Genomic DNA, 20,274 nt, shown 5'->3' on the forward strand with positions numbered 1-20,274 from the left:
GAGCACTCCATCACGGATCCACTCCGCTGCACCCTTTACGCTGCATCGGCAATATATTCATTAAGGTTGGAAGTGCAGATAATACCCTTTCTTCCTGTGACACAGCAGAACCTCCACTAATAGATATCCTATCAAGGTTTAAAGCGAACTAAATGACAACAAGCATTACTTTTTTATGAAGTACCTAAAAAATGGATTAGTAAGAGGTAACAGATGAATATTGAACAGTGAAGGCACAAACAGAAGAACTTTCTAATGGAAAGAAACCTGATGAAACACAACAATTAACCCGTGGTTAATTGTCAGCACCCTACAGCAGAAGTGACCAGCCTATTTCTCTGGCATGCAGGAGCTTTTGTTCCTGCTGGTAATACGGGTCTTTGTCTGTGGGGCCACTGTGTCAGGGGGCTGTTCAAAAAGATGATGAACCTTCAGGATACCATGTATTGCTTATTAGCATGTTCACTCACTGTGGAGTGGGCGTTTCCATGTATTGTGCACACAGTAAGTACAGTAAGAATTGTAAGAAAACACAGTTGCATACTTCAGCTATTAGACATTTTAAGGACTCTGGATTTCATCTGGTCAGTTCTCTGATGGTTCAATACTTAGTGTGTTTATTAAAACACAGTTTGACATTCATAAAAACACATTTGCACAAACACAAAAACAGGCTTTTTAATGCTTTTTTGGCATCAAAAGAACCACTGTCAAAGACGAGAATATAATACAACATACAATACACATTTGATTGGTTAACACCGGACTGCTTGCTTAAAAGTCCAGTTTAAAGCAGATATCGGTCTTGTGGAAGGAATGTAAAACAGTAGAAAAAGGTTAAATCCCTTTCCTCGTTCGAGGAACTATAGTTTAAATCATAAGAATCCAAAATAGTTCTCATTTTGTGGTCCGGTTGACTGACAATGTGTAAAATCAATATCCTAGGTGATCAAATGACTGAAAACGTCCCATATTTGCTTGTTGTCTTAGTCACACATTAACTTGGTTCATGTCCAGATCAAATACTTCAAGCACACTTTGTAAAATATTTAGCTGCCTTCAGGCTGTTTCTAGATTTTCATCTTTTCTCTAATCCAGGGTCTGTAAGCGCTCGAGGGCTTGTGAAGGAATGAAATACAGGCTGAATATGAAACTCTGCAGGCTAAGAACACCAATTCCCACATGTCTCTGAATCTAGCCCAATTCAAAACATTTAGCAGACTGTCACAGTAGCACAAAATGAACTAGTTCTTTTAAGCATCTGAACTTGAAATACTTCATAGATACAAAAAGAAGACGTAAAATACCGATGCCAAAGAAATCGCATCTCGTTTTAAACATTTTTTTTATTCACTTGGAAAAAAATGGTGGATCTGTTATTATTTCTTTGTTCTGACACAGTTATATTCTAACGTTTCTGTTTATTTGTGGGCAAAAAAACCAACTGACCATCTGGCATCAATATGACTGATTAAAAGGCAGGATTTATGGCTGGATACATGATGCACACGTCAAACACAAGTAAAGCAATGAGACTTATTCACTGTTTGTCTAATCTTTCTGTAATGGTTCTTACTCATCAATGTCAGATCATTTTTAAACATTTAGTGGTTTGTGTATCAGTCTACCAATGCACAGGTTAGAGCTGTAATATATCACCATGACCTCAATACTCCGCCTGTCGTTGAGACGATAGAATCAATCAGAGCTGCTGTAACGTGAGAGACATTAATGAAATGTTACACCAACGTCTAAAACAATGGTATATTTTATATTTTCTTCTCCAACAAGCTCTTGAAATGTGATTTTTCTGCCTCAAGCAGTAAATAATACAAAATATGAAGTCACTGCTTACTAAAGGAGCATGCTCATCTGAAGACTAATGGAATGTGGTTAAATTTTGATGTTTACTTATCCGTCAGTACAAAAAAAAACAACTAACTTGGCAGCTCATGGTCAGTGGGCGAGAGGCGGCAGGCACCCTTTACAGCTCGCCAGTCCATCGCAAATACAAAACGTGAATTTTTTTAATTTAGAATAAAAAACTGAACAATTTACTATCTATACCTATAAAAAAAATCATTGCTTATATTTCTAAGATAAGTTCAGTTCTGAAAACAAAAACAGTACCTGAAGTTATAACTCTCAGAATGAGTCCTGAAAGTTAAACCCTCGGTTGTATCCTGTTGTGTTTTTAGCAGCCAGGTCTCACGGAGCCCTGTGGAACGGCTTGGCCTTTTTTATTCATTTGCTTACAGATAAGAGGCCCTCTCAGTGTTTGCATGGGTTAATTATTAAATTAAGGAATTTGGATTGGTTCGTAACCTTGTGCAGAGATCACCCTTCAAGATTCCAAGATCCCAGGAATGTGGTGACGACACATTGTGGGATTTACTCTGTTCACTCCACAATAATTAAAGGTACATAAGCTAAGCACATCTGTTTCAACAAACCTGTTGCTGTTGTTGTTGTAGCTGTGAAACCCCTGAAGCAAACTCCCTCATTTGATGATTAAAACAAAATCACTCTTTTATTGTGATTTCCAAATTCATTCCCATTCATTTCAGTATGTAGAAGGATTCTGTTTACAAACTACGGTAACACTTTATTTGCATAAGACTGATATGACACTGACATGACATATCACCTGTTATGAACATGAAGGAGTCTTCATGAATGTTTATGACTGTTGTCATGAAGTGTTACTCTGTAAATAATGACACTTTTAATGTAAAAGTTGTACTAAAACATCCATAAAAAGTCCATTAAAAGTGTCATTATTTACCAAGTGACATTTCATGACAACATCATAGACATTCATGAAGACTCCTTCATGTTCATGACAGATGTTAGATGTTTGACAGTCGATGGATCTATAACAGTATTATGCCAGTCTTATGTACACTCCTTCAAATAAAGTGTGCAAACAACAATCTCTATCGTGAACCATTTGTAGTTATATACTGTGTATTTAATAACGTACTTCTTGGCAGTTGTACTACACTTAGCTATAAAGTTGAACGCAAACCCTATTATGCACCTTACTCTCCCTCAGTCGGGCAAAAGTACTTTTTGCATTTTGTTGTGTCACAATCACCAACTTTAATGTTTTTATTGGGGTTTCATGTGTTAGACCAACACAAAATGGTGTATAATTGTGCAGTCAGTCTGTTTCCTTTGTAGTTATCAGATGTGCACAACACAAATTTGATCAAAGTTGGTGGGAAGTCGGATGAAGCCAAGTACGGACAATAGTGAAAGAAAACTTGTTAGAAACAAAAGACTTAAAGTCTTACAACCATAATGAGAGGGTTTATATCAAAACATATTTATGTGCTAGAAGCTTGAAAATTGATGTTTACAGATGCTCTCTATCCAACTGTAGTCTAAAACAAACTCCCCAACACTCCTGGTGCTAGGTGGTTGTGTGAGCTCACAAAACTCTTTATAACATTTAGCATCTGGGTATCAAAGCCAGTAAAAGGCCATCCAACCAAACACAGCTCTGGAAAAAATTAAGAGACCTCTTAAAATTACCAGTTTCTCTGATTTCACTCTTTGTAGGCAAATGTTTGAGTAAAAATGAACATTGTTCTTTTATCGTATGAATGTCTGTGAAATTCCAAGCAAAAATTTAGCTTTTATTTGCAGAAAACGAGTAATGGTCAAAATAACAAAAAAGATGCAGTGCTTACAGACCTCAAATAACGCAAAGAAAACAAGTTCATATTCATTTAGAAACAACAATACTAATGTTTTAACTCAGTTCAGAAATCAACATTTGATGGAATAACCAGGAGGTTTTCAGTGGGGTTCAGTGCAGTGGGCTCTTCTGAATACCAATATTGTACATGCAGTGACAACTGTGATTCATCATAACGCTGAATCAAGTCAGCGTAAGCTTGTTCTGTTAAGCTGAATATCTGGCCTGTTTGGTGTGTTGCTGTCCTGCACCACAGCACAAGCTGAGGGCAGCGTCACATAGAGCTGCTGCTTTTTCTCATGGGAAAACAAACTGAGTGGCGACAAAAGTGCTAGTAGCACACAGCAAACAGGCACTCATGTGTTAGATAGCCTCTCTGCTCCAGCTGATAGGCTGATCTATGGAGGTCACCTCTTAGATTCTGGAGCAGCCATGTTTTAAAGTAAAACAAAACACTTCATAATAGAGTTAAGGTTAAACAGACACATGTCACAGTTGTTGTAAGAGGACCTAAAATTAAAGCAATTCATTTTTAAGAGCAATGTATTTGTTTGAAGGTGGAGAAAAATTAAAGTGATCACTTCTCTCAGATTAGATGTAAATGAGTTTCTTCCATCAGTTAGTCTGAAATGCAGGTGTGTAACACCTTTTGTTGCTGATGTACAGGGCGGTGTTGATGTCTTTGTGAAAGTGTGACTTCCCTCTAGCACAACCCTTTATTCAGAGTACATGAAAGTGAAGACACAGCAGTTTTTCTGGTCGCAGGATTAGTCTCTATGTAAAGTAGAGGCTTTACAGGCATGAAAACATCTGTTTATAACTCTGATTGTCATACCTGGGATTTGCCATGCTCTGGAGATAACAGATGACAATCATAAGACTGGATTTAGATCAAAATGAGCTTATTGTTACAACAGCATGATGAACAAAACAGCCAGCGTTTTAGACAAAATGCAGGCCTTTGAAAGTCACTTTATTCTCAGAAGCTCATTATTTTTTATACAGCGTCCGGTGCTTCTTTTGACTTGAGATGTGTCAGTTCCATAAAAAAAAACAAAAAAACCCTGCTTCGACTAACTCCCTGGGGCAGAGGGGTGTAACGCAGGCCAGGGGCTCATCAAAGGAATAAGCTGCTGATGATAAAGTGCCGCCATATGGCAGGTGGACACATCAGAGGACGAGACCTTCACTGTGAGAATCAGCGTCTTCTGGATAACGAGGATAAAGACTGACAACGTTTTGCAACAAACATTTTCATGAAGATTATACTCATGTTCTTAACTTTTGCTTATTTAATGAGTAAGATTTTTTTTGTGTTTGGCATAATAAGAAGAAACCGTGCACTTTATCCTACACTTTCCAGGGTTTTTGTTTATCTCAATACTTTTAAACTTAATTTCTATAAGGCAAATGTTATTACCAACTGAAAAGAGTCAATGAATCAATCAATAAGACAAAAATTATCCAATTCCTATGGCCCATCTCTACTTACAGATAACATAATTAGGAATAAGTTCAGTTTTTTTGTTTGAAAACCAAACCTATTAAATTATGTTATGCAAATTGTTGTTAATCTTTGACTAAATTCCATGAAATGTAGGTATTTTTACTCAAGGTTATCCTACCTTGAGAATCTCCTTCCTGCCAGGCTCTCATGTGCAGCGCTACAGAAGCCCAGTGCAAACCCTGAATGTCAAGTAAAACTTAGTATGTATGATATGGCTCTACTAAACTACACAGCAATAAGAGAACGTGACTGACCTACTGACTGACCTGCCTGCCGCAGAAGGTCACCTTTCAGGCAGAAACTATTAATAAACAAGCCTAGAGAAAATATAAAGACAGACCAGCTCCCCTCTTTCTGTTTGGCACATTCTAAAATGTATGGATCTATATCAGGACAGTCATGCAGGCAGACGGGTTGAGGCTCTGAGTACCCTTCATCTTTTGTCTGCCCAAAACGAAGAAGTACCCTCAGTGCACCGCACAAAGGATAAGAAGCGTGCAAGGAATGTGTAACTTGGTTCATTCATAATTTGCTTCCTGGTGCAAAATGAACTGAGCCTTCAGTCCAAAGCGCTGCACAGCGCCTGCTTGTAGGGTGCGCCTGCCGTCTCACTCATGTCTCCAGGGGAGATGTAATAATGAAAGCTACTGGCGTTGAGGGAAAAAAAAGGCACTCAACAGAGTCCGCGGAGGAGCGCAGAGGTGTGATATATGACCCACTGGACGGTAAATACAACGAGGATGTTAAGGTTTAACACAAGTCAGTCCAGCTTCCCCCATTTAGAGGCTGCGCCCCTATCCAGGAATAAGAAAAGAGCAGAAATCCGCGCACAAAGCGAGCATGCTGCGTTCATGACCCTCCCATCGCTGTGATTTGGATCTGCAGGCTCCAGAACAGAGACTCACCTGCTTGTGTCGTATCGGTCAGATCGTAGTTGATCCCCGGGTACTCCCTCAGCTTCCTGCCGCTCAGGTTCAGGATCCCCGAGCTCACGGCATCTTCCAGAGCCCGGTCCAGGCTGCGGGCGGTGTGGTGCTGCTGCTGCTGCTGCTGCTGGTGCTGGTGGTGGTGGTGGTACTGGTTGACAGCCGGGCTCCAGTGGGGTCCGCTGGGGCATTCATGGTTTTGTAGAGCAGTGACAGCTCCTACACCTCCCTGACCAGACGCCATTTTCGTTAAAAAAAAAAAAAAAGGAGAAATTAGTTGTAGAATAATACAAGCGCACAGCGGCAGTTTCTCCGCCCATGCGCATGCAGGGTGCGTTTCCCGGACCGACACTAGGGGATGGGCTTCAGAGGTGATGATGATGCTGCTGCTGTTGCTGCTGGTGATGATGAGGATGAAGAGGAGAAGGTGGGGGGTATGGTAGCCATTTTAGGGTTTAACCCCCTTTTTGCCGCCTGGTTTTAGAAGAAGCAGAGCACTGACTGCAGGAGGCAGGAATCAGCCACTCGTAGATTTTCCCCTCTGCTTTGACGACAGTGGGTGATCATGTTACGTCCTGTTTCCAAACAACATTTAAAAATAATTCTGTGTCAAAATGCGTCTTATCCCTCTGGATAAAACAAAATTATATTAATCTTTACTTTTACTTTACCCATATTGCAACCAAAACCTCAAGTTTATTTCCATTTTATCTCATAGATCTACAACAAGTATTGTGTCTTGTGAAGTTGAAAAGGAGAGTTTTTTTTAACAATTAAAAATCTGGCTGTGTTTATTTGTATTTAGCTCACAACTAATTATTCTTCCCTGGCTTGTAATGCAGGAGGACGACCATGTCTGAGTAGGTTTGCAGATCTGCCAAGCTCCTTCCTTTTTTTGTTTGACGAATTAAAAAGAGTCCTTTGAGACATTCAAAGCTTTGAATATTATTTTTTGACCGAACCCTGCCAGCTTCAAACTTCTCCAGACTTGGTCCATTGTGGCCTCTGCTCTTCATCATGTTTGTTTGCCAATCTCCTCTAACAAACCTTTGAGAATTTCCTCATTTGATTAGAAAATAGAGAAGACAGTTGATTATTTTCTTTTATCTCCAAATTATCCATCATGTTGGCCTGTTCCAATAAAAATACATTTAAGTTTGGTTTTCTAATGTGAGAAGATGAGGTGGTTTGAAGGTTGCAGCTCAAACCAGCATTAAATTACAGCATACTTGTTAGCGTGAAGCGGTGAAGTTGGCCGCTCACAGAGATCTGTATCTAAAAAACTAATGGAAAGTTGCGAGGAAGGAAAAAATGTGGAAGAAAAAGCGAGAAGCCACAGGTATAACCAAACCCTTGAGAGGTTTATGAAGAAAAGTCAAGTCGAGGCATTCAAAGGGAGAGATTTAAAGATGTACACTACAACACAAATCAAGCAGAGGGTTTACATATGTCTTCTTGCCTGAGAACACATTGGGATCACCCAGAATGATCTGAGTGTTGCTGCAGAAAGTAAGGTTTTCTCCGGGAACTTTTATTTTTGCTACCTAATCTCACAGGCAGTGGAAAGGTTGATGGCTTTACATATTTAAATGTGCTTCCAGTTAATGATGTGCTGCCAAAACTTACGAAGCTTATTCTACTTTACAAAGGTGGAGCATAAGAGACAAATAGAGGGCTGCACTGCAGTGAATGTTCACAAAAGGCAAGTGTAGCTCACATGGACACAAGAACTATAAAAAGGTTGAGAAAATGAGAGATAATCTATTAAATTGACTGAGGAGAATGAAGATGGAAACTAAAGAGTATACGCATTTTTGTGTCTTTGTGAGACTGCTGCTTTTTATTAATGTTTTAGAATTATTTTTGCCTCTACTGGAGTTTATCTGAAAGTGGGTGGTGAGAGAGGGGATAGATATTCAGCAAAGAGTTACCCTCTTTACCCCTGTGTCGCCGCCGCGCCCCCTGCTGCTTGCTATTTTTATACATTCTATAAATTCAATATTTTTCTGTATTTTTGTCCATGTGCTTAAAAAGTGAGCTATTATTGACACATGCTAATTTTCTAAACTACAGAAAAGTAATTATTAGGGGTGCACTGATGTAAAAATTTGGGCCGATATCACTATCCAATATTAATACTGCTGCTATGCCAGCATTTATCAGTATCAGTATTTATATTTGCCTTCACTTCTGTCACCATTGCTGACACCAGAATCCTGCTCTGCACTGAATAAATATCACATGGCCAACCGGTTCCCCATCCTGAAAAACATACACAAATGGCAACAAGATGGAAATAAACATCAGTTGTTCATATCGGACCAGATATACTTATCAGATATGGTAAAAAGCGACAAACATCGATTGATACCGTTGCTGATACCAATAATTATTTCTATTATATATTTCCAGAGATTTATAAGTCACTTTGGTACTTGTGAAAGCCTATCTGAAGTTTGTTAATTTACTATTCCTTCTACAGATAAGGCACATTTTAACTTTGTTAAGATCAAAAGTCTTCAGAGTACGATTGAATTGAAGTGTTTCAGGTCCGGGTCAAGTGTCCTCTTTTTTGGAAATCCAAATAAGATGTACTTTTAAACAGATGAAACGCATACAACTGAAGCCAGTCATTTTTGTTTTTTTTACAGCAATCTTCCCTCTGTAGCAGCGAGCCGTCGCTGACGTTCAGACCGAGCAGGCGTCCTGCCCCCACTGAGGAGCTACACTCGGGTATCTTCTTGCAACTGAGTATCTGGCTGTGGCTGCAAAAAAAACAACAACAACAAAAAAAACAAACATATGTCATAACCAAAATGGTGGAGCATTAGAGAAAGACTCCCAGAGTTTCTGGCTGAGGTATGACTCTGTGTGCATGCGGCAGGGCTGCGTGTTGTGGCGTTACAGCAGGGGGACGGTTGGATGTTAGCTAGCAAGCAGGGATGTGTTTGTTTCTGTAGGAAAGCCCCCCTGGTTAGAAGATGGAAACGATTAGCACCACTGCGTGTTTGTGTTAAGGCAACTGTGTTATTTGATTGAAAAGTGTACATTGTGTGCAGCATTAGTCGTGAAAAGCTACGGTTAGCTTCATATTTCAGCAGAGTCAAAGAACTGGTGGCTAAGCTAAACATTAGCTTAGTGAAATTATGGCTTTCAAGCTGACCAGGCCGATTAAAACTGTTTATTTTTTTTACAGAAATGGTCTAAAATACTTATGTTTCGCTGGAAATGTACTCAGTTATGATGTGTATGCATTATGAATTTAAAAAAAAAATCTACATTAAGTGAAAAACTTTGTTTTTAAAATTTGTTACATGTCCAAATGGGATGTTTTCAGTTAGCAGAAAACAGATTTGGGCTTTGAATGCATCTTATAATGTGAATAATGTTTACATCATATAATTGTTTTAGGATCTCATAGAAGTCCATCCATTTGTTTTAAGATGCATTATTATACTCTGACCCAGACAAGGCTGCACTAAACTGATTTATATTCACATCCTGAGTATTGCTATTGATACAAATAAATAGAGATATATCATTCGATGGGTCATAGATCAGATCAGCTAGTTTCTCCATCAATCTGCAGAAGACAAACCAAAAAAGCAAGATTTATTTAAAACTATTACCTCTTTCAAAAAAAACCTGCAACACGTTGTTTCCCTGTATGTGCTATATTCTGTAGAATCAAACAAATCAGGCGCTTCTTGGTTTGTTTTTCAGAGGGAGGGCTTTTCCAAAATATTCATATTGTTTTCTTCTTGGTAATTTTGGCTCAAAAGTTTCATTTGATTGTGTTTTTAAAAGTTCTGGTGCTGCCTATCTTCTACTTTTGCTTCACCAAAATCATGCTGTGGTCTATGTTGAGGTTTTTAGATATTAGTACCAGACCTAAACTGAGATAGGCTGTGCATGGGCCAGTATAAGATTATCTTAGTATTTTAACCTTATGCAAAAATACAGTTTCAAAGTATAGCTGTATTTAGACCAAAAAAGAAAATACAATTGTGGAATATATCTAATTGCTTAAACAGGAATGTAACAATTGCCCCATTTGCTAAAAAGCCCCTCAAAACATTGATTTTTACAACATAATATTGTCTATAATATTATATATTGACTTCATCCAAATTACTAACAATAACTGACTGATTTTTTTTACTTTTAGCTTCCTAGCGTTTATAATCTATTTTCTAAGGTTATACAAGTATAACAAGCTGACATCAGGTTAAGTAGTTGGGCTATCTGCTCATGTAGTCAACCTCCAGTCGTCCCCTTAACATCAAAGCCACTTGTAGCTTTCCAACTGTAATTTCAAACAGTGTTAAATCAATAAGTGGGATGGCTCACACTCATTTAATTTGCAACCCAGTAACCTTTTGTCTTTCATGACTGAAAATTGATTTTTTTTTCTTGTTAAAGTATATTAACCTTCTTTCAGCCAGTTGGCTAGCAGTGCTTAGCACCAGATTGGAGGAGGGTCAGTGCATTTTAGCAGTGTTGAATGCAGACATAAGTGAATAAAATCTTTTTATACAATAAAACTTGTGAGCAGCCCAGGTGATTGTTGGAATATCTCATCAATATTTTACTGCTGGTTGCTTTTAGCTCTGTGTTTCAGTTTTATTTATGTCTTGCAGGTTAAGCATGGCGGACAGAAAAAGAAAACCAGCCGCCTCCATCAAACCGATCACAAAAAAAGAGAAAGTAGAGCTAAAGAAAAAGGTTTGCTTGCATTAGCATTTGTTCTGTCTCTTAATGTGTTTTATGTAAAGATAACAGTCATGCCCATGTGTATCAGTTCCAGACTAATAACTGGTTACTGTTAAGCTTTGTTTCTTTGGAAACTGTAAGAAGAGGTAAATGAGACATAAGTTTGTGTTTTTATCTGTCTGTGTGATGCTGCAGGAGGAAGAGAAAGCTGCTGAAGTTTTTGAAGAATTTGTTGCATCTTTTGAAACCAGTGAAAAAAGCAAAGTAAAGACTTTTGTACGTGGGGGAATTGTAAATGCGACTAAAGGCGAGTATGGACTTTTCAGGGATGTTTGACCTCTGATTGGAGACTTCAGACGATACTTCCTTCTTTTCAATGTCTGGTGTAATGCACTTGTTCATTGTTTCTATTAAATAATAAGGACCTTTAATGGAAGTGTTAAGTCCTAAACTGTGTAGGATCTAAAGTTTAATCTTCTAGTTACTTAGAACTGACAATGTAGGACTGCGTCATGTTACTGCCATTTGTACCTGCATAGGTTTTGACTAAGTATATAAAAGTTGGTGTTTGGTGGGTTATACTTTTTGCAGAGGAGGAAGAATCAGAGATCAAGAAAAGTAAGCTGTACCGACCCGCCACAAAGTTTGTCCCTGTGTCTCAACATTCCTCACCAACGTCCTTGTCTGACAGCAAAAAGTCTGTAAGTTTGTACTCTTTACATCTTTGCTGTGTCATAGTTTCAATTCATTTTCAAATCTTCAGAAAGTGTACCATAAGGTAGCACTAAACGCTGCGTTCGCTGCCTGTTTGATGAATAGGCTTTCAAAAAGAAGACAGAAGAAAAGAAGAAGAGCAATCTTGAACTTTTTAAAGAGGAACTTAAGCTGTAAGTCTGACACAGTTTGTTTTACAGCTTAATGCTTAAGTGTCATATGAATGATGCGTTCTGTGTGCACACAAGCTCGTTATTTTGCATTAAAATTTTTCAGCATTCAGGAGGAACGTGAGGAAAGGCATAAAAGGAAGAAAAATGACTCTGAGGCTGGAGGAGAAGGAGGCGGATACGGAGATCTGGACGTTCCATTATCGGGACGATCAAGTGAGAGTTTTTTTTTGTTTGTTTTTCAGGTCTGATTAAATATAGAAAGAAAAATCAGAATGAGAAAAATCTTTGAATTTATTCATTCTTTATCCTATTGTTTAAATTTTGCCCCCTTTTCCTTGAGTTTGACATTTTTCTTGTCCCATCTTACTTATTCCTTGTTTGTGTCCTTCTTTTGTTCCTTCTTCGATTTATTTTTGTCCATCCTTCAATACTTCCGTCCTCATCCGTCCATCCTGCCTTCCTTTTTTGTGTCTTTTATTTTTTTCCTTCATCCTCTGTTTTTTCCTCGTTTCCTAGGCCTTGTGTCTGTCTTTTGTTCTTTCCTTACTTAGGCCCTTAATTTTTTGTGTTTTTAATTTTTTGCTTGTTTCTGTACCATCTTGGTTCCTTCTGTCTTTCATTCCTTTCTTGTTCAATATTTCTTTTTTTAATGTCCTCTCTTTAGATTGTCTCTTTCTTTCAATGACTTGCTTGCTTTCTTTCCTTCGTCCTGTCGTGTCATGTCAGTTTCTTATTTTGCAGAGTCTATGTGCAAGTCCCGTTGTAGAAATAGCGTACGTAAAGTCACTGTGAACTTTTAATTATTTATATTTTAAATGAACGTAAAGGACAGAAGACTGTAAAAAGCCGAGTCTGGAAATGTTAGATGAGAAACATGTAGGAACAGTTTTTATTAAATGCGCCCTCTGTTCTGCCCCACAGTGCTGTACGACGACCTGACGGCCCCGGTCACCACTAATCTCTACATTAACTGCATTAGCCCCAAGGTAGCAGGAGTACACTCAGTTTTATTGGATTTAATGCTTTTACATGTACATCTCTCACCTCTGTTTTTTTTTCTGCTCAGATGAACGAAGACCTACTCTGCAGAGAGTTTTGTAAATATGGCCCCTTGGCCAGCGTGAAGATCATGTGGCCCCGAACGGACGAGGAGCGCTGCAGGACTTCAAACAGAGCCTTTGTGGCTTTCATGACTCGGAAAGATGCAGAGAGAGCCATGGCTGCTCTAGACGGTGAAGTGGACCTTCGAACTTGGTCCCAATTTATCGAACTTTCATCATTTTGTTCATCTCTGACAGCAATGTGTTTGGAACCACAGGTAAAGTGATTATGGGCTTTGAAATGAAGCTCGGATGGGGCAAACCAGCCCGTATCCCGCCGCAGCCTCTGTACACACCAGCTGGGGTGAGGGTGGCACCTCCTCCCCCATCTGGTCTCCCTTTCAACGCTCAGCCCCGGGATCGCTTCCGCAACGACTTCACAAAGCCGCTGGGCTCGTCCAAAGCAGAGCTGGACAAGGTAAAGCCTCCTCGTCTGGCCGATGGTGTCTAGCTGAAAATGCGTTGATCAAGATAATGTTTTAGATTAGGAATGGTGACCTGAGGAAAGCTTTCACACTCTTTGAACCTTTTCACATTTTGTTACATATGGCCACAGGCTTAGAGATGTTTGCATCCCTGTCCCTAAACGACAGAGACGGTGCTTTAATCTCCACAACTTCCTCCATTTTTTCCCTCCAAGGTTCTTTAACAAAACCTCTGAGGCCTTCATAGATCAGCTGGATTTATACTGATATTAAATTACAATTTCTATTTAGCAATAGAAAGCAATTGGTTGCACTGTATTTTATAACAAGATTTCTAAAAGGCAGCTGAGTAGAAATGCACACTACAGTAACTTCAATCCCATTACAAATGTGTGCAAAGCACAATTTCACTATTGCGGTGTTTCCTTTAAATAAGAAACATTTAAAATCACACAAGAATATTTTATTTTTTTGCGATGTCATTAAAAAACATGCCGCGCCGTCATCATCATCCTCCTACCCCTTCCTGTGGTCTTCTTCTTCGTTGTTGATCACTTAACTCGTGTAATTTTTGATGCAGTTTTGCGAAATATATAAATTTTGATACGGCTGCAATATTTCTCCCAGAAAACTCGGCAGTCATTCATCCAGCGGCTTGTCGGGTTTTTGAGTTAAAAAAAATGTTTGAAGTTGACAGGAAATTTTAAAATATGACTTGATAATGCTGTGTTTTTGTAAGATTAATGCCTGAACATGAACTATGAAGTCTTAAAAACATTTTGAAAAAGCATAAATAAATAAACAATGCTAAGCCTGGTGAGGGCACAAGTAAAGCCAGGTGGCCCGGCAGGCTTATAATAAATACAGTGAGGAAAATTATTTAGCAGAAAATTCTTTTTCAAAATTGCCGTGCTTCCGTTAAGCAAATTTATTTTCATATTTCCAATTTGTGCAGTTTTGTGGTCAGTGGAAACGGCATGCCACATTCTTATTCATAAACCTTTCAAAGTTCTTGAATACTTAATGTTGATTTTAATGTTAAAATCCCTACAAGTCAGATTTATTTGTGTAACACATTTCAGCAGCAAGGCAGTTCGACGTGCTTTACATGAAATATAAAAAACGTAACACAGTAGCCAATTCTGAAACAAGCGATTAACATTTCATTTAGTCAAACGCCATAATCAGAATCAAGAATAATTAACATCAAATATACTGATAAATGTTCCAGTTATTTTTCATCAGCAGTAACTAAACAGGTTTAGCTTCGATTTAAACTCAGTAAAATACTAATTTGTGGCCATAACTGACTAAATGTGTGAAGGTTTAAGGTGTCTGAATACTTTAGCAAGGTTTTGTAGATGAGTGTGAAAATAAAGGGTGAAAATTTGTTCGTAGATCTCTTCCGCAGAATGCATGAAGGTTGAAAATTTGTCCTTTATGATCATTTCAGTCAAGTTCTTGTTTCAAATATTGCCAGGCAGCTGATTCAAGATCGACAAAATTGATCATGAATTATTGTTAAGTGATTAAAAAAAGCATTTTATTACTTGCTCATCTGTTCCTGCATTTGCAGTTTTACAGGATGCAGGATCGTATTAAATTTCTGACGCCCTCTTTGGGTGCACATCAGTAACTGAAGCTTTTAGTTTTGGGTTCCATAACAGTTTTTTCCCCCCTACATGTTGAAGTTTTTACCAACCCTCCCCAGTTGTCTGATCATGAATGCCTCCGTTGTTTTTTATGCTGTATGTATCCTGCAGTGTTTCATCTGTACAGGTACTCACTTTTTAATATCTTCACTATTTGGTTTGACTTCACAAACAGACTCTGTCCGAAGCCGTAGTCAAAGTGGTTATCCCAACCGAAAGGTACACACACTCTTCTTCCTACGACTGACCAGCTGTCATAGCATTAGTGTCATAGGACAGAGGCTGAGGCGCACTCATCTTGTAACCATGCATATTCAGTAGGAACTGCAGTTTTTGCACTTTTCATACACACATAGTAAGTCACATAGACAGTGGGCGTTAGTAAACGTGCAGAAATACTCTTTAAGGGTTGAGGGTTCGCATGGGCTGGCTGAGACACTGCAGACCGATACAGCTGGAAGGCAGATAGCTTCAATGCTAACACAGTCAGGATGTAATTAGCATTTAGCGCTAGCTTTCTAGTGCAATTCTGTAAATTATAGCTCTTGCTCAAGGGTACAAGTAGGTGTAGATGATGCCAATCTAACTTTGGTTTAGTGATTGGGCTCCAACAATCTGCAGGAGCTACTCAGAATATTTTACCTTTGAGTTGTTCCTCTATTTAATAGTTTTATATTTGATCATTGTGATCGTATAACTTTGTTAAAGAGCTGACTGTTATTTCATTGAAATATCCAAATGTAGCCATCCCTGCAAGTAGAATCTGCTACGGTTTGAATTAGTATCCTCCACAAAAACTGGCACTCCTGATGAAACCTTAATATAAGTAGTTTAATCTCACACAGTAAAATGTAGAAAAATCAAACTGTTAAAATACATGTCAAATTAAATACATTTATTTCGTAGATTAAGCTTGGATTTTTTTATATTGTTATAGTTTGTAAAGATCCAATCGTGACCCGTTCTTAGTTTTCCAGTATCTAATTTGGTATTTCATGATGCCATGCAGTTTTTCAACATTAAAGTTTGCTTTATTTAATTTTATTTTATAGGAGTTGTTAGGAATAACGATTTTGTTTAAAAAAAATTTTGCTGGGAAATGTTTTTTTTCCCCTACTCAACAAATTTATTGATTCTGAAGGTTAGATTGATTTTTTTTCTATTTTTTTTTTTTTTTTAATTATTATTCTGGAATATGTTACTGCGATAAAACACAAACATTGTTTTACACATTTTTATCAGGGGTTCCTGCTATTAAGGTTCCCAATAATAAAGTGGGGATAAATGTTTGAAGTCGAGAACAGTTACTAAAGTCTTTTTTAAGCCTAAATCATAGCTGAAACAATACAGTAAGGCAGTTTTCATTGGCCTGTAGTTTAGTAAGGAGGTGATTGGTGTCTTTATGTTGTGTTTGACTCTGGGTTTAGTGTGTATTCTTACTCATACAGCCATTTCTCCCCACAGGAATCTGTTATTCCTTATTCACAGGATGGTAGAGTTTGTGGTGCGTGAAGGCCCGTTATTTGAAGCCATGATAATGAACAAAGAAAAAAACAACCCAGATTACAGGTAGCTATGCTAAACTGTTACATAATCGCTTCTTTAGAACAAAAACAATACAACTCAAGGTTTATTTTTGAATTCTTCTTTTTCTCAGGTTTCTTTTTGACAACAAAAGCCAAGATCATGTGTATTACCGTTGGAAACTGTTCTCTATCCTCCAGGTGAGTTTGCATGACAGAAACGTCTTTAGAAGTCTTTGGTTTTATAGGAAATAACTTGTGTGGATTTAACCTCTCGTCTCGTGTCCCACAGGGCGAGTCCCCGACAAAGTGGAGGACAGCAGAGTTTCGGCTGTTCAGAGGCGGCTCCTTATGGCGACCCCCCATCCTCAACAGCTACACTGAGAGGAGCGACGAGGGAGCGGCGGTCGAGGAGGCCGCTCCTCCCGAGGAGGAGGTGAAGAAGGGCCAGCTCAGAGCTGAGTAAGTCTGAATCTGGGACGCACATCGGCTTCCGACTTGATCCGAGCTGAATGTTTGATGTTCCCCACCCACTCCAGGCACCGACAGAGACTGGAGACTCTTGTGGAGGAGCTGACTCCCAGCAGGGAGGATATCGCCAGCGCCATGTTGTTCTGTCTGGACCGGGCAGATGCAGCAGAGGAAGTCGTGGGACACATTTCAGAGTCCTTTTGTTCGCTTCAAGTTCCCCTTCAGAAGAAGGCGAGTTCTGCTGTTTTACTGTATTGTCTTTCACGTTTATCATGTTACAGACATATGCAGCGATTAAGTTCAGTTGGTATTTTATTCAGAGAGGCAGAAAGTACATTCTAGACCGATGCTAGATTGGAGCATAACTATGAAATGGAGACATCCTGTCAGCTGCTTCTGATTGATTCTCTCAACAGGAGCCACATTGTCATTCTGAAAAGACTTTACTCTTTTCCTATAAGGAGGCTACCTATTTGTTGTCTTTCATAACTTAAAGGATTCTGTGAACATCCTTCTGATTAATAACGTTTTTTTTCACCCTAAAGTAAAAACTGTAGAACTGATTTACAAATTTACCTTCTTTCTTGCTGTAGAAAATGTGTATTTTGTTGGAATAAGGGCAACAGTGTCTCTTTGCTGGTCTGGAAGTGCATAATATGCAGTTTACGATATTGTTTTATATCCTAACCCTGCTTCAAACTTTAACACAACTGTATCTGCTCCCTGTCTGCTGTAAAATATGTGCTCACATATTTTCATTATGTCAATCCCCACAGATTTCTAGATTATATCTCGTGTCGGACATCTTGCACAACTCGTGCGCTAAAGTAGCCGGGGCGTCATATTATCGGAAATAGTAAGAAACTGTCTTTGTATTCACTTTTAGAACGTCCATGTCTTTATTTGTGGTCAATCTAATGGGTTTTGAAATAATTCTCTGCAGTTTTGAAAGCAAGCTACCACAGATATTTGAGCATCTACATGCAGCACATAAAAACATTCAAGCCAGACTGCAGGCTGAGCAGTTTAAGGTAACATAAATCATTTGCTTCACCCAAAATAGAAGAGAAGGGAAAGCTGAAACATTTTAACGTCCCCGTCTCCACAGCAAAAGGCCATGAATTGTTTTAGAGCATGGGAAGACTGGGCCATATATCCCCAGCCTTATCTAATCCAGCTTCAGAACATCTTTTTGGGGTTCGCCAAAGCAGGAGAGGAGGAGACGGAGACGCCGGAGGTGAGCTTATCTCCTCGCTGCAGAGGCGACTGCTGCTTTGTGTCACCTCCCCAGCCGGAGATGTTGACGAATACAATTAGACAAAGTGAGTTTTATGCGTTTGTCTTTTTGGAGGAGGTATCTGGTGAGATTGACGGTGCACCATTGGACAGAAGGCTTATAGACGGGCTTCCGATGGGGAAAACTCCGGTGGACGACATAGACGGCTGCCCCATGGGCTGGGACCCCCTGGACGGAGTCCCCGTTGATGACATTGATGGCGTACCCCTAAACGCTCCTATTGATGACATTGATGGAGTTCCCTGTGAGTCCACCATTTAATGTCTGTACAACTCTCTAACATAAGAATTGCTACTTTGGCTGCTGCTTATTGAGATTTGTTTTGTCCTCAGTGGATGAAAGCAAACTTCCGCTCTCCAGAGTGCCTTTGTCTAAATGGGAGAAGATCGGTGATAGTGGTAAGACGTAGCTGGACGCTCCTGTGACTGGTTTGACCCTGACTGGTTCTGCTTCTTTTCTTTCAGCCCAAACTGACTCCAAGTGGGATACTTTAGGGGAGCAGGATGATGAAAAGAAGGCTCATATTAGGTAAGGCTGAGTATCAGCAAAAGTATTTCATTTATCTGGAAGGAAAGAAAAGTTTTAGTAACTCCTTTATCTGGCTCCAGCTGCAACTCGCAGGATGAAGACGAGGACTCAGAGAGTGACAGCAGTGCCGATTCCTGCAGGTCGCCCAACTATGAGGGGGCAGTTTTCCCTCATATGTCTGAGAGTAAAAGAAAAAGGCTGAGGGAGGTGGAAGTAAGTGTTTGCTCCATCATTTATCATAAACTGGCCTAGAGATGATCTCAGTTTCAGTCATTGTACACAAATTACTTTTAATGTGTCCAGTTTTCTATTCACGAACGAAACAAATACTTGTTTGGAGAAACATCAACATATTTTAGATAGAAAGTTTTCTATCACATAGGATTGTATTTAAACAGTAAAACTGATCCAATGTTTCTGAAACAGGTAAAGGTTATGAAACTCCAAGATGAGCTGGAATCTGGAAAGAGGCAGAAGAAGTCTGGAATGAGCATACAGCAACAAGTGGAGACCTACAGGAAGAAGCTGCTGCAGAAGGTGAGCAGCTCCTCTTGGCATAAATCATTTCATAAGAACATGTTTAAATTGTTATCGCTATCGTTATACCTTGTATAATTTACCATAAGAAACCAAATCAAAGTGTTCTTCAATAGGAAACTGGGAGAGCACCTTCAGAGTTATGATTAGCTTATTACACAATGTCAGAGATTTTGTTATGTGCGCCATCTACTGGATGAAACATGAACCTACACCCTTTTTCCTCCCGTGCTACATGGGAATACAGTGCTAAAATACTTATACAGCCACCAATTTCATTGTGTATTTTGGTATTTTGTGTAGTTCAAATTGTCTGCTAATAAAATGGCTTATTTTGTGAAGAATCTGCAAACGAAGTTAGAGATCTTAGAGGTTGAATCAGTTCAAATTTTTACACTACCACCTCTAGGAGTTTCACAAAGACGAAGAAAAGACTGAGAGGTCGAAGTCTAAAGACGGGCAGAGGGAAGAAAGGAGACACAAAGAGAGGAGCAAAAAAAATGAGGACGGAGACAGAAGGCTGAACAGTAAACTTGGAGAAAAGCTGAGGAAATCAAGGAGCATCTCTCCATCAAGGTAAAATATAAATTTAAAGAAAAAAAAAAGTTCTTATTCCATATAGGTGAGCTCAGGATCATTTATTCTGTGCTCATTTTGCAGAACAAAGTCTCCTAAATGGTCCAAACGTTCCCGATCACCATCTCCAGACCAGAAGGTCAGCAAATCCAAGTCCCGGTCCCCGCACCGCTCCCACAAAAAGGCAAAGAAGAGCAAACACTAACCAGATTCAGGACTCTGACATCAGTCTCTTATCTTGGCTCCACCTTCAACAACCCACACGAGACTCTGCACCTTTTTCTATTGTGAAGTTTCACCACTGTACCTACTTAGATATATTTTGTTTTTAAAATGACATGTTGCTGCAAAGCGCCAACGCTAAATAAATCACCGTTGGTGACGAATGCTTCTGTGGAAGACGTTTCCTGAACTCGACGGGCTTTTTGA

General features: G+C 39.1%; 2 protein-coding genes across 4 annotated transcripts in view; one reads left to right on the top strand and one right to left on the bottom strand.

The window, feature by feature from the left end:
* Nucleotides 1–6,497, bottom strand: part of lrch2 (leucine rich repeats and calponin homology domain containing 2) — a 42,914-nt gene extending 36,417 nt beyond the window's left edge. Inside the window, exon 1 of one of the 2 annotated variants that reach the window (XM_023342324.1) lies at nucleotides 6,116–6,497. In XM_023342324.1, coding sequence (XP_023198092.1) covers nucleotides 6,116–6,380 — 265 coding nt within the window. In that variant the 5' untranslated portion in view covers nucleotides 6,381–6,497. Of the gene's footprint in view, nucleotides 1–2,130; nucleotides 2,220–6,115 lie in introns of those variants that run through there. The other variant, XM_023342325.1, reaches the window with a different exon arrangement.
* A 2,310-nt stretch (nucleotides 6,498–8,807) lies between these two features.
* Nucleotides 8,808–20,231, top strand: LOC102230121 (U2 snRNP-associated SURP motif-containing protein-like). Of its 2 annotated transcripts, none has more exons than XM_023342323.1 (24): nucleotides 8,808–8,995; nucleotides 10,777–10,861; nucleotides 11,045–11,156; nucleotides 11,441–11,550; nucleotides 11,669–11,736; nucleotides 11,840–11,949; nucleotides 12,658–12,722; nucleotides 12,803–12,968; nucleotides 13,055–13,254; nucleotides 15,089–15,132; nucleotides 16,378–16,482; nucleotides 16,571–16,637; nucleotides 16,729–16,898; nucleotides 16,976–17,138; nucleotides 17,684–17,763; nucleotides 17,851–17,938; nucleotides 18,016–18,144; nucleotides 18,262–18,448; nucleotides 18,537–18,602; nucleotides 18,669–18,732; nucleotides 18,813–18,945; nucleotides 19,159–19,269; nucleotides 19,679–19,845; nucleotides 19,930–20,231. In XM_023342323.1, the coding sequence occupies exons 2-24, from the start codon at nucleotides 10,784–10,786 to the stop codon at nucleotides 20,048–20,050; spliced, it is 2,604 nt and encodes an 867-aa protein (XP_023198091.1). In that variant the 5' UTR covers nucleotides 8,808–8,995; nucleotides 10,777–10,783; the 3' UTR covers nucleotides 20,051–20,231. The 2 variants fall into 2 exon arrangements, with proteins under 2 accessions (XP_023198091.1, XP_005802964.1); XM_005802907.3 differs by having other exon boundaries at nucleotides 8,809–8,995; nucleotides 18,259–18,448.
* The last annotated feature ends 43 nt before the right edge of the window (nucleotides 20,232–20,274 follow it).

Source organism: Xiphophorus maculatus, chromosome 11, assembly GCF_002775205.1.
Source record: "Xiphophorus maculatus strain JP 163 A chromosome 11, X_maculatus-5.0-male, whole genome shotgun sequence".
NCBI lineage: Eukaryota > Metazoa > Chordata > Actinopteri > Cyprinodontiformes > Poeciliidae > Xiphophorus > Xiphophorus maculatus.